The 14,222-nt window shown below is 39.2% G+C and overlaps 1 protein-coding gene across 13 annotated transcripts in view; it reads right to left on the bottom strand.

The window, feature by feature from the left end:
• Positions 1-14,222, bottom strand: part of LOC104589868 (uncharacterized) — a 59,652-nt gene that overhangs the window by 18,410 nt on the left and 27,020 nt on the right. For 11 of the 13 annotated variants that reach the window (XM_010248307.3, XM_010248314.3, XM_010248308.3 and 8 more), the window contains 3 exons: positions 8,417-8,530; positions 7,667-7,720; positions 6,911-6,958 (listed from right to left, as the gene is read on the bottom strand). In XM_010248307.3, the coding sequence (XP_010246609.2) occupies positions 6,911-6,958; positions 7,667-7,720; positions 8,417-8,530 (216 nt within the window). The remainder of the gene's footprint in view (positions 1-6,910; positions 6,959-7,666; positions 7,721-8,416; positions 8,531-14,222) is intronic. The other 2 variants (XM_088891341.1, XM_088891343.1) reach the window with 1 other exon arrangement.

Here is a 14,222-nt window from a genome sequence, read left to right as displayed (position 1 = left end):
TCTCCAAGATCGAATGGCTTCACTATGGCATTCTTTTAGGATTGTTAGGAGATTATCAAAGAGGATTTATGGTCAGTCTTTGAAGAGTTGGTTCAGGAACATTTTATTAGTCCTGGGATTAACTCCACCTTTCTAGTTCTAATACTCAAGAAGGGTGAGGCAATTCAACCAAGAAATTTCAGACCCATCAGTCTAGTGACTAGTATCTATAAGGTTTTGGACAAAGTGTTGTATTTGAGGTTAAAATTGGTCCTACCCAATTTGATAAGCCAATCCCAAGGGGCGCTTATTCAAGGAAGGCATATTACCGATCAAATATTAATAGCCAACAAATGTGTGGAGGATTTTAAGAGAAGGAAGAGAATGGTTTTGTATGTAAATTGGATTTGGAGAAAGCCTATGATATGGTTTTTTTTGGCAAGCCTATGATATGGTTGAGTGATCTTGGAAATTCTGAGGAATTACGGGTTTGAAGAGAAATGGTGTGGTTGGACTAAGGGGTGTTTGAAAACTTGTCACTATTCAGTGCTACTAAAGGTTTGAGACAAGGGAACCCCCTGTCTCTTTTCTTATTTAACTTGATAGCTGAGGTGTTCAATAGGCTTATTATGAGAGCTGATAGACTAGAAGGCTTGGAGCTCAATGTGGTCACACAGTTACAATTCACAGATGATACAATAATCTTTTGTGAGAGTGGGGACTCACAGAAGGCTTGGAAATTGAGGTGGGTAATAAAACTATTTGAGCTTATTGCTAAGATGATAATCAATTTTGACAAGAGCTGCATAGTGGGGTTAAATCTGAGGGATGAGGAGCTGGTGGAAGTAGTGAAGGATTTAGGTTGTCCTACTACTAATTAACCTTTGAGGCACCTAGATATGCCCTTAGGAGCTAATCCATGGGAAGGAAGGTTTTGGAACCTAGTTGTAGAAAACTATGCAAAGAAATTGGCAACGTGGAGGAAAAATTACATTCTCTTGGGAGTAGAACAACGGTGATTAACACCACACTAGCAAATTTTAAAGTTTACTTGCTTTCAGTGTTTAGGATTCTATAGAGATCTATAAAGTTAGATAAGATTATGAGAGATTTTTTGTGGGAGTCTGGGAAAGGAAGAAAAGACTATTTAGTTAGGTGGGATGTAATTTATAAGGAGCAAGGAAGTTTGGACATAAATAATTAAGGTGGTTGGTAGTATTCATGGGCATGCGGACAATGGTTGGGATGCAGGTTACAAAAGAAAAGACATGGACTTAGTATTTACCCAAATTGGTATATACTTTGCAAAGCTAATGGAGAAAGTTGTTACCATTTACTAATCTCCTACCCTTTTGTTGTAGGTCTTCGGAAAAGCCTTTTAGTCTCTTTGGTTGCAAGTGGGCTGAGCCTCTATAGATTGGTAATCTATTTGACCCTACAACCTTCAGATGGCCTAAGAGAAGAGGTAAGTCATGTGGAGGTGTGCTAGGGAAGCTCTAGTGTGGACAGTTTGGGAGGAAAGAAATGTTAGAATCTTTACTGACAAGGAGAGAGATAAGGATGTGGTCTGTGAGTGTATAGGACTATAAACTGAGTTCTAACCTCATATTTGTTTTCACAATTTTCCTTTGATGACTTATGAGGAATTGGGAAGGGGTTGCAAAAAGCTCCACCATCAAGGATAAGCCTGTAGTAGCTTGGACACCCCCTGAAGAAGGTTTTATCAAGTTAAAATGGAAGCAGCCTAGGCAATTTGGGGCCCTCCGGTCTTGAGGGGGTGTTTAGAAACGTAGAAGGTCAAAATCTTGCTTTATTCTCAGGCCCCATTGGAATTGGGGATGCTGTTAATGCAGAATTCCACGCAGTCTTAAAGAGAGCAGAGCTAGCTAGAGAACTGGGTTTTGATATTAATTGAAGGGAACTCTAAGCTGGTAATCGTGTGGCTGAGGGATCCGGCAATGGTGGCTTGGTCCTTTAGGGGGGCATTGTGAAGATTCAAGTGGTTAACAACAAGTATGGCAATTGCTTGTCATTGGGAAAGGAGATCAGCAAATGGGTAGTAAATTACTTGGGTAAGAAAGGGGTGCATAAGAATCGGATTTTTTGGGCTCGATTGTACATTGTCCTGCTTTCAAGGCATCCTAACCTCAGGCATTTTTTTTCTATTTTTGCACAAAGTGACTGCTCTAAGACTCGGATCTGCAGTCTCAAAATTGCCAGTCCAAGATTTTACCATTACACCAAGCAAGGGCCCCTTATAGGATTTAGTACCAACATAATAATAATATGTACCACAATAATAATATTGTATTGAAGTTCCTGCATTGTGATTTTTGTTGCCTAGGCAACTAGACAGGCACCTAGTACCAACATAATAATAATATGTACCACAATAATAATATTGCATTGAAGTTCCTGCATTGTGATTTTTGTTGCCTAGGCAACTAGACAGGCACCTTATTATCATTACACTCAATTACAGGCGGGGTTGTTGCAACCCTTATATACCCAGTGATGCAGCACAGCCAAAAACCCCAGTATGCAGCTTGAGAATGAAGGATATGTGATAGCATGCTGAGAAAGAGAATAGTGAGCTAAGGCACACAATAGTGAATTAGAGTCTTTCAAAACTCACCTTAGAACTCTAGTTCTAGATTGGAGTCACACCTCTAAGAAAATGATGGAGTCACACCACCAAAGCACAAATGCTCGAGAAAAAACTCAATTTGTTGACCTCCTATATGCCTTCTTTAATTCTAAGAAACTGCCAAGCTTCAAGATGACTGTTGACCTTCTATATGCAATCTTCAATTCCAAAAAATTTCAATTCATCAAGATAATTGTTAACCTTCAATATGCTACCTTTAATTCTAAGAAACTCCACCAAGATTCATTAAACTTGCATTAATTCCAATTAGACCCAAAGCATATGTAGTGTGTGTTCTTTACTTCTTTCCTTGTCATCAAAAATCCTTAAATTTCTTTCTTCCCAAATTGTCCAAACCACTGCTGCTCTAGTGCATCTTCCCATAATTCCTCCTCTTCTTTTAGGGCACCTGAATGTTTGAGAATTAAATAATCCTTCCAGATTAACAGGAGTCCAGCTGCAACCAAACAAAGAGGAAAACCATTCCCAAATGTAGTTAGCAAAAGGACAGGAAATTAAAAGGTGGAAGGCAGTCTCACCGTGTAGCTTACATAAGAAACACCAGTTCGTGGACAAGCACCAATTTGGTCTTTTTCTATGAAGCAAATCCCAAGTGTTAATGGAGCCATGGAACATTTCCCAACAGAAGGCACTGACTTTAGGAGGGATGGGCTGACACCAAACCTCCTTGACCGGGAAAGAATGGGAGGAGGTAGAACTTAGCAAATTAATCAAAGCAGAAACATTACTGGTTGAGAGCCCAAACTCTAGAGTCTAAACCACTGAACTTAGCAAATTAATCAAAGCAGAAACATTAGAGATTTCAGATTCTCTCAAATTTCTAGTAAAGCCCAAATTCCAATTCAGGTTAGAAGATGAAGAGGATGAATTGATGAATTCACTGCTAGGTTTTCCCTTGAGGCTGGAAAGAGCAAAGAGGGAAGGGAAAAACACAGAATGGGCGAATCCCCAATCTAAATGTCCTCCCAGAACCTGATTTTCTGACCCAAAGCCAAATCATACCCTATGTGGGGAACAAACAAGGGAAGAATATCATGAATGGCTCTCCACAGAGTAGCCAACGTAGCTCTATGCAAACAACCTGCATCCCAACCATTGCTTGACAGTCCATGGATACTTGAGATAAACTCTAGTCCATACTTTATCAGTTTCTTTAGGGAACCTCCACCATTAACCCCCTCTTTCACTTGCTCATTTTTCCTTGTAGGTTTTCCCCATCTTTATGGTTTTCATCCCCACAATGATTAAGATTCTTAGTAGGACAAATGGAAACAAAGTGACCCTCACCTCTACACTTGTAGCGTTCAATGTCACATCTTGATGTCCCAGATGAAGCTCTGCCAAAGTTGTTCCCAGCTGATTGAAATGGCTTGCTTATGGTTGCTTGGTGGTATCAAAAGTTATTGAAGCATGGTTGACTAGTATCTCCCATCCTCAAATTAGCCAAGCGATCACTTACGTTTTCCATCCATTGCATTATTTTCAGCAATGAATGAGCACCTTGCCACTCGGTCAGCTTCCACGATATTGTGTATCTCACCTAGTTGTCATACCAAGAATCAACCTAGAGTCTTGGTACTAAACTGATGCAGCACAGCATACACCCCCAGTATGCAGCTTAACAATGACAAATATGTGATAGAATGTTGAGAAAGAGAATAGTGGGCTGAGTCGCATGGCCTTGAATTAGAGTCTTCAGCATCTCACCTTAGAACTCTAATTCTTGATTGGAATCACACCAATCAGAAGAAGAGTTATACCTCTAAGAAGATGATGGAATCACACCACCAAAGCACAAAATGCTTAAGAAAATACTCAATTTATTCACTACTGAAACAGATAAGTGCTTCTCTTTATATAGGCAGGCTTCCATGCTAGGAAGGAAACTAGCATTAAATCTTAATGACTGCCCTCTAAATTCTAATTAAGATGACTGTTGGCCTTCCATATGCCTTCTTTAGTTCTAAGAAACTTCCAATCTTCAAGAAGACTATTGACCTTCTATATGCTATTGTTAATTCTAAGAAACTCTACCAAGGTTCATTAAATTTGCATTAATTCTCAACTCATGGTCCAATTAATGGGTTGGCTGGCATGGGCTTTGATCTTGGGTATGGATATGGTCTAAACATAGACACAGATATGGACCATTTTGGGTCGGTCTAATTTAACATCTGGACAGTCCAATCAATTCAAATTCGTTCCAATTTAGATTGGTTTCAACCCAAACCCAGTCAATTGACACCTATATTCTTATCTTATATCAATGGACCAGATATTGGCTTAATCCAACCCAATCCAATATAAATTTTCTATGGACGGACCAGGTCCAATCCAATCTAATAAATATTTTGGACCAGATTGGTCCAATCCAATATGTCTTGCTGGTCCATCCAATCCAGTGTTTTAAAAGCACAAGGCGCAAAAAAAGCGCAGGGGTCAATTTGTGCCTGAGGTGCAAGGCGAGGCAAGCACCTTTTTGATGCAAGGCGCAAAAATAAAAATCAAAAATCAAAAAAAATCAAAAAAAATCAAAAAAAAATCAAAAAAATAAAAAATATTAAACATAATATTAATAAAAATATAAACTAAATTTAAAAAAAAAATGTTTTAAAAAACCTATTATCTAAAATTAAAATACATAAACATAAGATGTAAAACATATTCAAATGAGAATTTAAAAATAAAATCAAACATATAAAGCATTTTCAAGCATGTAAAACCTCTAATTTCTTTTTTCACTCAATTGCAGTACTTCACATAGCTAATGTAATGTTAAAACATATTACATTCCTGATTCTACGAGCCGGTTTTGTGCCACGCCCCTCGAGGCAAGCCCAAACAAGCCCACGTTAGGTCTTAAATTCTTAGTTTTCACACAAAAAATAATGATTTTATAGTTTTATTTGCCTTTTAAGAAGACATTTTATTAGTTTTCACACGCCTGGGCTGAGGCGCAAGGCGCATCAGGTGCACACCTAGGCACACCCCTGGTGTGCGGTGTGCCTTTTGAAAGGGCTGCGCCTAGGACCTAGGCAAGGCGCATACCCTGAAAATGCGCCTCGCCTGTGCACCTAGACACGCCTTTTAAATCACTGGTCCAATCCATCCAAATCGATTTTGGACTGAACGGGGTCCAATCCAAAACCGGTCCATTGACACCCTTAACAATACCACCTATAAAGCGGCAACCTGAATGACCCCCTCTAAAGATTTACGTGGAAGGGAGCCTCTCCCTTTCCTTCCTAACAATAAATGTTCCACCATTGACACCCTTAACAATACCACCTATCAAGCAGCAACCTGAATGACCCCCTCTAAAGATTTACGTGGAAGGGAACCTCTCGCTTTCCTTCCTAACAATAAATGTTCCACCATGGTAGTCACTCTTGAAAAATATCGTATACAAAGATAATGTAATCTTAAAAAACTCAAGTCCAACTAAATGTGGGTGCAACAGTTGATACCATGTGGGGGACCTAGCCTTCCTCAAACTGCAGAACTATTAATAGAACCTGGAACAATCTTAACGCCATGGTACTTTGGGCCATTCAAGATTTTTGAGAGAATTGGGTTCGTAGCTTATAAGCTGGGCCTCCCTCCTCCACGCTTCTTTCCACATTTCATTTATCTCTACACAAAAAATGCCTTAAGGAGTGATCAGTTGCCCTACACTGCTTCAGTACATGGAAGATGCATTTGTCTTGGACCAGCCTACTAGTTAGAATACACTACCTGGGTGCCCTACCTCAAGTACCAAAAGGATTTTCCCTGCATAGACCTTAAGGACAAGATCAGCTTAAGGGGAAGGAACCTGTTGGGCCACAAGCTAGGTCCATGCCAAAAGATGCATTTGACCAACTTTTCATGTGTGGCATGACTGTGACCAAGTATGTCTATAGGAGGAGGCGACATAGGCAGACAGTTGTCCTTGATGCAAGCAGAGTCCAAATCGACTCTCTCACCTCTGCTTTTGTCCATTTCAAGAGGTTAGGCAGTAACCTAACATATCCAATGCACAAGGTATCTCATATGAAAATCTCTTCTAGATAAAGATAAATGGATAAGAATAGTCAAAATAAAAAAAAAAAAAGAAAGATGCCTCCCAACACAATGAAAGCAATATAATAAAACTGTAATAGTAGAGATCTAACTTGATTTTGTTGGGCCAAACAGCAGGAGAGAAACTCATAAAATATAAATATGTCAAGGCTTAGGTACATCAATATGCACAAAAACCAATTTTGACGTCAAAATGCTAACCTGTCTATGGACCATCCGACAAACCGAACGCTCCAAATCTGAAAATACCTGCACATAATTAACAATTACAAACAATATCAAGAAACAATAGAAGCTAAAGTTAACAACTAGTACATCAACACTGTAATTAAGCCATGATAATAGACAATGAAGACAAATTCATTATGTTCAAAGATTTCAGTAAAATGTTGTTAACAATACCACTCAATCAAACCAGCCAAGACACGCTAAGCCATTAATAATGACTAGCAAAGATCTGGAAAGTTCCAGACCTGATCCAAATCCAAGTTGGCATACATTTTAAATGGAGCGCATATTTGCTTTTGTATGGCTTCCTTAAATGCCTGCTACATTCATTGGACCAATTGTTGTACCTTCTCAAAGTCAAAAACTTGGTTGTATGTTTTATTTATCCTTGACCAATAAAAGACTCCACTTAACCAAACAAACTCTCAACCTCACAGCTACTCAAAGAAAAAAGAACTAAAATAAAGGTAAATAACAAAACACATAAATAAATGGTATCATGATTCTTGCAAGTTACTAGCAAATTTCAAATAAAAGCCCAAAGGAAAACTAACACAAAATTAGAAGGTTTCGATGCAACCACCCATTTTTCAAGTGGATAATTCAACCATTCACAATTAAATTAAGCAATATGCATAGATTTCCTAAGGTTTTTTTATCGATAACTAAGATTTCATTGATAATGAGGAATAGGTTTCCTATGGTTTAATTGGCGTTCAAGATCCATACCTTTGCCATGGAAGTTAGGATATCCGCCAAGAAAAAGTCTGAAAATGAAATTGGCTGCATTCAGCATCATCCACCATATTGGGTTAGAACGAGTAATGCCAGATACAACCGACAATAAATTCATTCTTAGTTTTCTTTCTGTTAGTAACACTATAAATTGAATATACCATGTGCAGAAAAATCCTATGAATAAATAATATACAAGAAAAGGAGACAACAAATCCCTTTGAGATAATCTATGGATAGCAAGGTACTTTCAGAAAAATTCATCATTATACATATATTTAACACAAAAAACATGCAATGACCAAGAAACAAGTAGCCATCCAATGTTTCCCAATATTCTTTTGAGTAAAAGAACTCAAAACACTAATCAATCTATTCTAAAACACAGCTATAATTCTGCATATCAATCAAGAAAGATGACAAATGACATTAGAATCACCTTTCAAAGATAAAACCAAAAATACCAACATTTGACTCTTTCTTAAGACCACCCAATTAACCTGCAATTTTTTATTATTTCTTATTGTGTCTTCTCCTCCGAAACCAACAATACAGGCCATCCATTCCACCAAGATAATATTTATAAGATAATCAAATCAACATCGTCCAGCAAAATCCAATAAACATTTTAAAGTTTCCTACAACAACACATTATTCTAGAATTTCTGACAATACATAATTATACAGTAATGAATCCTTAGCATGTAATTACAGGTACAAGAATACTACAAAAATGCTATTCACCTGTAATGGAAGAAAGATCCGCCAGAGTGTCCTCAACAAGTAGTAGCGAGACGATAAATAAAAAATATCAAAGGGAAATAAAAGTACCATTACAACAATGGCATACAAGAGTACCTGTCATAGGAGTAACAGACAGAGTGCCATCAAGACTTGTCATGGCACATATCTTAAAACATAGCAAGTGAATAGCTACTTAAAATTTAATCCACGTATCAAAAATTTTTTACACGATATAGAAGTTTACAATATATTGTCCTCAATGATTACAGTTGAAAATCTCAGCATTTAAATATCCAACATTAATGCTAATAAAAGTGATAAAAAAATTAAGTTCTTGATGCAAGCCAATCATGGTGGAAATGTAGATGGTAAAAGTTGTCCTGATTTTGGGAAATCTCTTTCCCTTCTCTGTAGATTTTCTGTGTATTCTTTGCAAAATATAATCACAGTCAGCCATGCTTTATCTCATTGACCCCCAAACCCCTACATTCACTAAAAAGCTCAAAACAAGAAAAACATGGATGGTGTTTGTTTTGCCTTTCCAAAAAGTCATTTCAAATATCAAAAATTCAAGAGATCTTTTAGGATACAAAAGATGAATATACTCTACAAATATTTGCTTTTCACCCCACAACAATGGTAAATGACCTAAAAGTGCTCCAATTGCCTCATAAAATAAAATGTGTGATATACGTTGTCAAACTTGGGGCAAAGCAGACAGATATTCAAAAACTAGAGTCAGAAACCAAAATAGTTTTTAGGTTGCCTAGTTCTTAAAAATGTTGGCTTTATCAAACCTACTTAAGTACATATTTTAAATCTATGTTACGGCCTATAATATTTATTATATTGGGAGATAGGAGGAACAGAAATCCAATCTGATGACCAAAATAGAGGACCTAGATAAGAAGGAATCTCAACGAACCATGAATACTCAGGAAAGAGAATTAAGGTGGAGGTTGAAAAAGAATTTAGAGGAGGTTCTTTAGCGACAAGAGATATCTTGGAGGCATAAATGGATAAAGGAAAGTGATAGGAATACCATTTTTTTTTTTTTTGGATAAATGAATACCAAATTTTTTCATGAGATGGCCAATGGAAGAAGAAGGAAAAACATGGTGACTAAACTTGAAGTGGATAGTGTGGAGTTGGACTCTCAAGAGGAAATAGCTAGTCGAGTGGAGTTGGCTGGGTTGGACTGGCCTACACTGTCTGAAGAGATGAAATTTGTTAGACAGTTTGTATGCCCTTAGCTTCAATCCGATTTGATGTACTTTTGGTTTTTTAGTGTAAATAAATAAAGTGCATGTTTGATTCATGTTGTTTGGTATAATTCTGTGTAAGACCCTAAAACTGGACACTTATAGAGACTCGTGTTAGTTTTAAATGTTCACAGCCATTGAATAAGTCTGAGGAGATTTATCCTGCCAAGGCTGATACTGGTGTGCCACCAAGTGTTGGGATGGCCTGTCTCGGCCACCAAGGTAACACCCAAGGCACATGCAGTATGGGATTACTCGAATCCTTGAACCGGACCAGATTTCCAGTATTGCCCGGGACCTTGGAGACAGATGAGCAAAACTGGAAAGTTACACCCGACCCCTAGACTCGATTATGACACTTCACTAGGTGTCAGATCGGGCTGTCTTTGATATGCCAATCAGTGAGATACTTAGCGGGGATCAAAACCTGGGTATGTTGGGACAGTCTGAGAATTCATCTGAGTGGGTGATCATAGTGACAGGATCAGCCCCTTTGCCGGACAAAGGTAATGATCGGAAATGCACTCTCTCTGATGGAAACCAAACTGCCGACAGTTGATTTCAATCGTTGGAATTTTGTTTTGCAAAATTAATATACATATATATTTGTACGGTTTCAAAATGTTTGCAAATGGTTTTAATTCCCGGGATCCATGTGAGTGGAGAGTGCGGCACTGTTCCTTGCAGCCGAGAGAGAGGTCCTCTCTTGTCGGGCAGTGATTGATCATTAAGGGCTGAGAGGTTAAGTGTAAGACCATTTAGGATAATACCTGATGGGCTAATCTTGCACCTGCCCACAGTCCCTGGGTTTTTATAAGATGGCTTGACCCAGGGACCACTCAATGTAAGTGTTGGGCCCATAGGGTCCATGTGATGGGCTCAGGGGTTCACTGAGCTTTTCAGTGAATTCGGTTGGGCCTTGTAATAAAGGCTGAGCCGAACCCATGTGGCTGGTGTGTAGATCAATGCTTGGGTCCCATGCCATACAAAGAAGCCCAACTGGGCAGCAGATTGGAAACTAGTTAAGCACTGAACACTTAATGGGCCAAAAGCCCATTTCAAGCTAGGCTGATGTGATCACCCATCTATGGGGCGAATCTGGGATTAAAGTTAGCAAAAGGATTGGTCATTTAACCTTATCCACTCTGGGAGACTAAATTCAAATCAGATTTGAATCTGGTAACCTCCTGATAAGATCAGGAGTAAGCTAACTTAATCTGCAGATAGGATTAAGATCACCCCCTATCCAAATACTGATTTGGATTGGGATAACTCCTAATTAGGAGGTTTCTTAATCAAGAAGAAAAAAAAAGAGGAGAAACCCTAAGAGATCATAATCAGATTCCGAACCTAGGGTTGTGAGAAAGAAATCATCCTGCGAACTGAGATTAGATCTCATACACACTCCAGAAAGAAGAGAAGCAATTCAGCCATCTTCATCCCAGGAGTTCTCCTCAAGCCGCCGCCATTCTTTCTGGCAAAACTCAATCTTTGAAGAAGAAAGAAATCAAGAAATCAATTCTTGACATCAGTCTTGCAGAAAAGACTGAAAAAGATTTGGTGCTCAGAGTTTCCAGAGGATTCTTGAGAAGGATCCAGTGTGTAGGACGCACTCTGCTGGTTCCGTTCCACATACAGCTGTGTCATCTTCAGTAGGAGCAGATCTTGGTGTCCTCTTTGGGCGTGAACACCAACTTTGGGAGATATTGCTTCTCTATATCAAGTATAATTCCTCCCTTCCCTTTTGGTTCAGATCTGGTTCGATTATGGTCCAAGTAGGATCCTTGAATATTGTATTCTCAATTTAGGGAATACGATTCCCAGTTGGGAGAAGGTAGGAAATTTTTTGAAATTCGCCCACCCATTCCGCAATCTTTATGGCGTCCATTAGATGGATCCTACCATTCTTTCAGGGCCAGATGGCTTTACTATGGCTTTCTTTCAAGACTGTTGGAACATAATTAAACGAGACTTATACGAAGTTTTCAAAGAATTTAAGGAACAGTCTGTCCTTAACCGTGGAGTAAATGCCACTTTCCTAGCCCACGTCCCTAAGAAGAAAGAGGCCAAATATCCCAAAGACTTTAGGCCAATCAACTTGGTAACAAGCACCTAATAAGATACTGGCAAAGGTCTTATCTTTGAGGATCAAAAAGGCTCTTCCCCCCATCATAAGTCAAGCTCAAGGTGCTTTTATTCATGGTAGACAAATAGTTGACCAAATTTTAATAGCAAATGAAAGTGTGGAAGAGATGAGAAGATTGAATAGGCAAGGTTTTGTTTGCAAATTGGATCTTGAAAAGGCCTATGATTTTAATGGATTGGAGTTTTCTGCTGGAGGTTATCAGAAAGTGTGGTTTTGGGGATAGATGGTGCAAGTGGATAGGTGGTTGTCTGACATCTTACCATTACTCAATTTTAGTAAATGGAATAGTAAAGGGTTTTTTTCCCAGCATATAAGGGCTTGAGACAAAGTGATCCGTTGTCCCCTTTCCTTTTCACAGTGGTTGTTGATGTTTTTATTAGACTTTTGTCAAAAGCAAACAATGTTGGATTGATAAGAAAATGGAGATTAGGAAGAAATCAAGTTTCAGTTACCCACCTTCAGTTTGAAGGGATGAGAGATCCATCGAATGGACGCCCAAAGATTGCGGAATAAGGGGGCGAATTTCAAAAATTTTTCTCTCCCTTCAACTGGGAGTCGCATTCCCTATTTAGAAAATCATATTTTCAATGATCATTCTTAAACCATAAACTGAACCAGATCTGAACCAAAAGGAGTAGGAGAGGATTATACCTAATACGGAGAAACAGTACCTCCCAACGAAGGTGCTCACGCCCAAGGAAAGATCCAAAGACTGCTCCCACTGAAGATGGCGCAGTGCAGGATGGAGCAGAATCAACAGTGTTCTTCTCCAAGAACTCTATCCTTCGCAAAAAACAGTAGGATGGCACGTGAGCACAGCTTCCTATCAATTCTTCCTCCAAGAACTGATGTCAAGATCGAATCTTGACTTCTCCCACATGGGTTCAGCCCAACCTTTGTTACACATCAGCCACATGGGTTCGGCCTAGCCTTTGTTACAAAGCCTGGCCGAATACACTGTTATGGACAGTGCACCCCCTGAAACCCATCAAATGGTCTCTATGGGCTCAACACTTACCCTAAGTGGTCCCTATGCCAAGCCACCTTGTAACACCCAGGGACTGTGGGCAGATGCAAGATTAGCCCATCAGGTATTATCCTCAATGGTCTTACACTTAACCTCTCAGCCCATAATGATCAAACACTGCCCGACAAGAGAGGACCTCTCCCTCGGCTGCAAGGAAAAGTGTTGCACTCTCTACTTGTATGGATCCCGAGAATTAAAACATTTTGCAAACATTTTAGAAACCATAATATATATACTTTTATATCTCATATAAAATATACTTTGCAAAACAAATCTCAACGATTGAAATCGGTTGCCGGCAATCTTGGTTTCCATCAGTGAGAGCGCATCCCCGATCATTACCTTTGTCCGACAAAGGGGCTGATCCTTTCACTATGATCACCCACTCAGATGAATTCTCAGACTGTCCCAACATACCCAGGTTTTGACCCCCGCTAAGGATCTCACTGATTGGTACATCAAAGACAGCCCAATCCGACACCTAGTGTAGTATCATAATCGAGTCTAGGGGTCGGGTGTAACTTTCCAGTTTTGCCCATCAATCTCCAAGGTCCAGGGCAATACTGGAAATCTGGTCCAGTTCAAAGATTCAATCAATCCTACACTGTATGTGCCTAGGGTCTCACCCTAGCAGTTGAGACAGGCCATCCCAACCGACTTGGTGGTACCATAGTGTCTGCCTTATCAGGATAGGTCCCCCCAGACCGACCCACTGGCTGTGAACATTCTAAACTAACACGAGTGTCATTAAGTGTCCAATTTAAGGGTATTACACAGAAACATACCAAGGGAACATGAATCAAATATGCACTTTTATTCATTTACAATAAACTCATAAAGTACATCATACTGATTGAAGCTAAGGGCATACAAAACTATCTAACACAGTTTGCAGATGATATCATAACCCTCTTTGAGAATGACTCAAACCTAAAAGTAAATCTTGAGAAGTGTTGTGTGGTGGGGCTAAATGTGAAGGGTAGGGAGTTGGAGTCTATTGTTGCTTGGCCCTTGAAAATCCTATCTAGGACTTCAGCTTGGCCCTTGACCTATCTAGGACTTCCCTAGGTGCAAATCCAAAGGAAAGTAGGTTTTGGATCCTAGTGGTAGAGGAAGTTTGAAAAAAGGCTAGTGACCTGGAAAAAGAACTATATCTCTCTTGGGGGTAGAATAACTTTGATTAGGGCCACACTCGCAAAATTACCCATCTACTTTTTGTCTGTTTTTAGGATACCTGTTAGGGAAGCCAAGAAGATAGAAAAGTTGATAAGGGATTTTTTGTGAGAGCCAGGTGCAGAGATAAAGGATCATTTGATTAGATGAGAGGTCGTGAGTCGAAGCATGGAACGAGGGGGATTAGGGTTAGGGAAC

The sequence above is a fragment of the Nelumbo nucifera genome, chromosome 7 (genome assembly GCF_055504915.1).
Source record: "Nelumbo nucifera cultivar China Antique chromosome 7, China Antique-T2T, whole genome shotgun sequence".
Taxonomy (NCBI): Eukaryota; Viridiplantae; Streptophyta; class Magnoliopsida; order Proteales; family Nelumbonaceae; genus Nelumbo; species Nelumbo nucifera.
The sequence above is the reverse complement of the archived record's forward strand: the minus strand, read 5'-3'. Positions and strand labels throughout refer to the sequence as shown.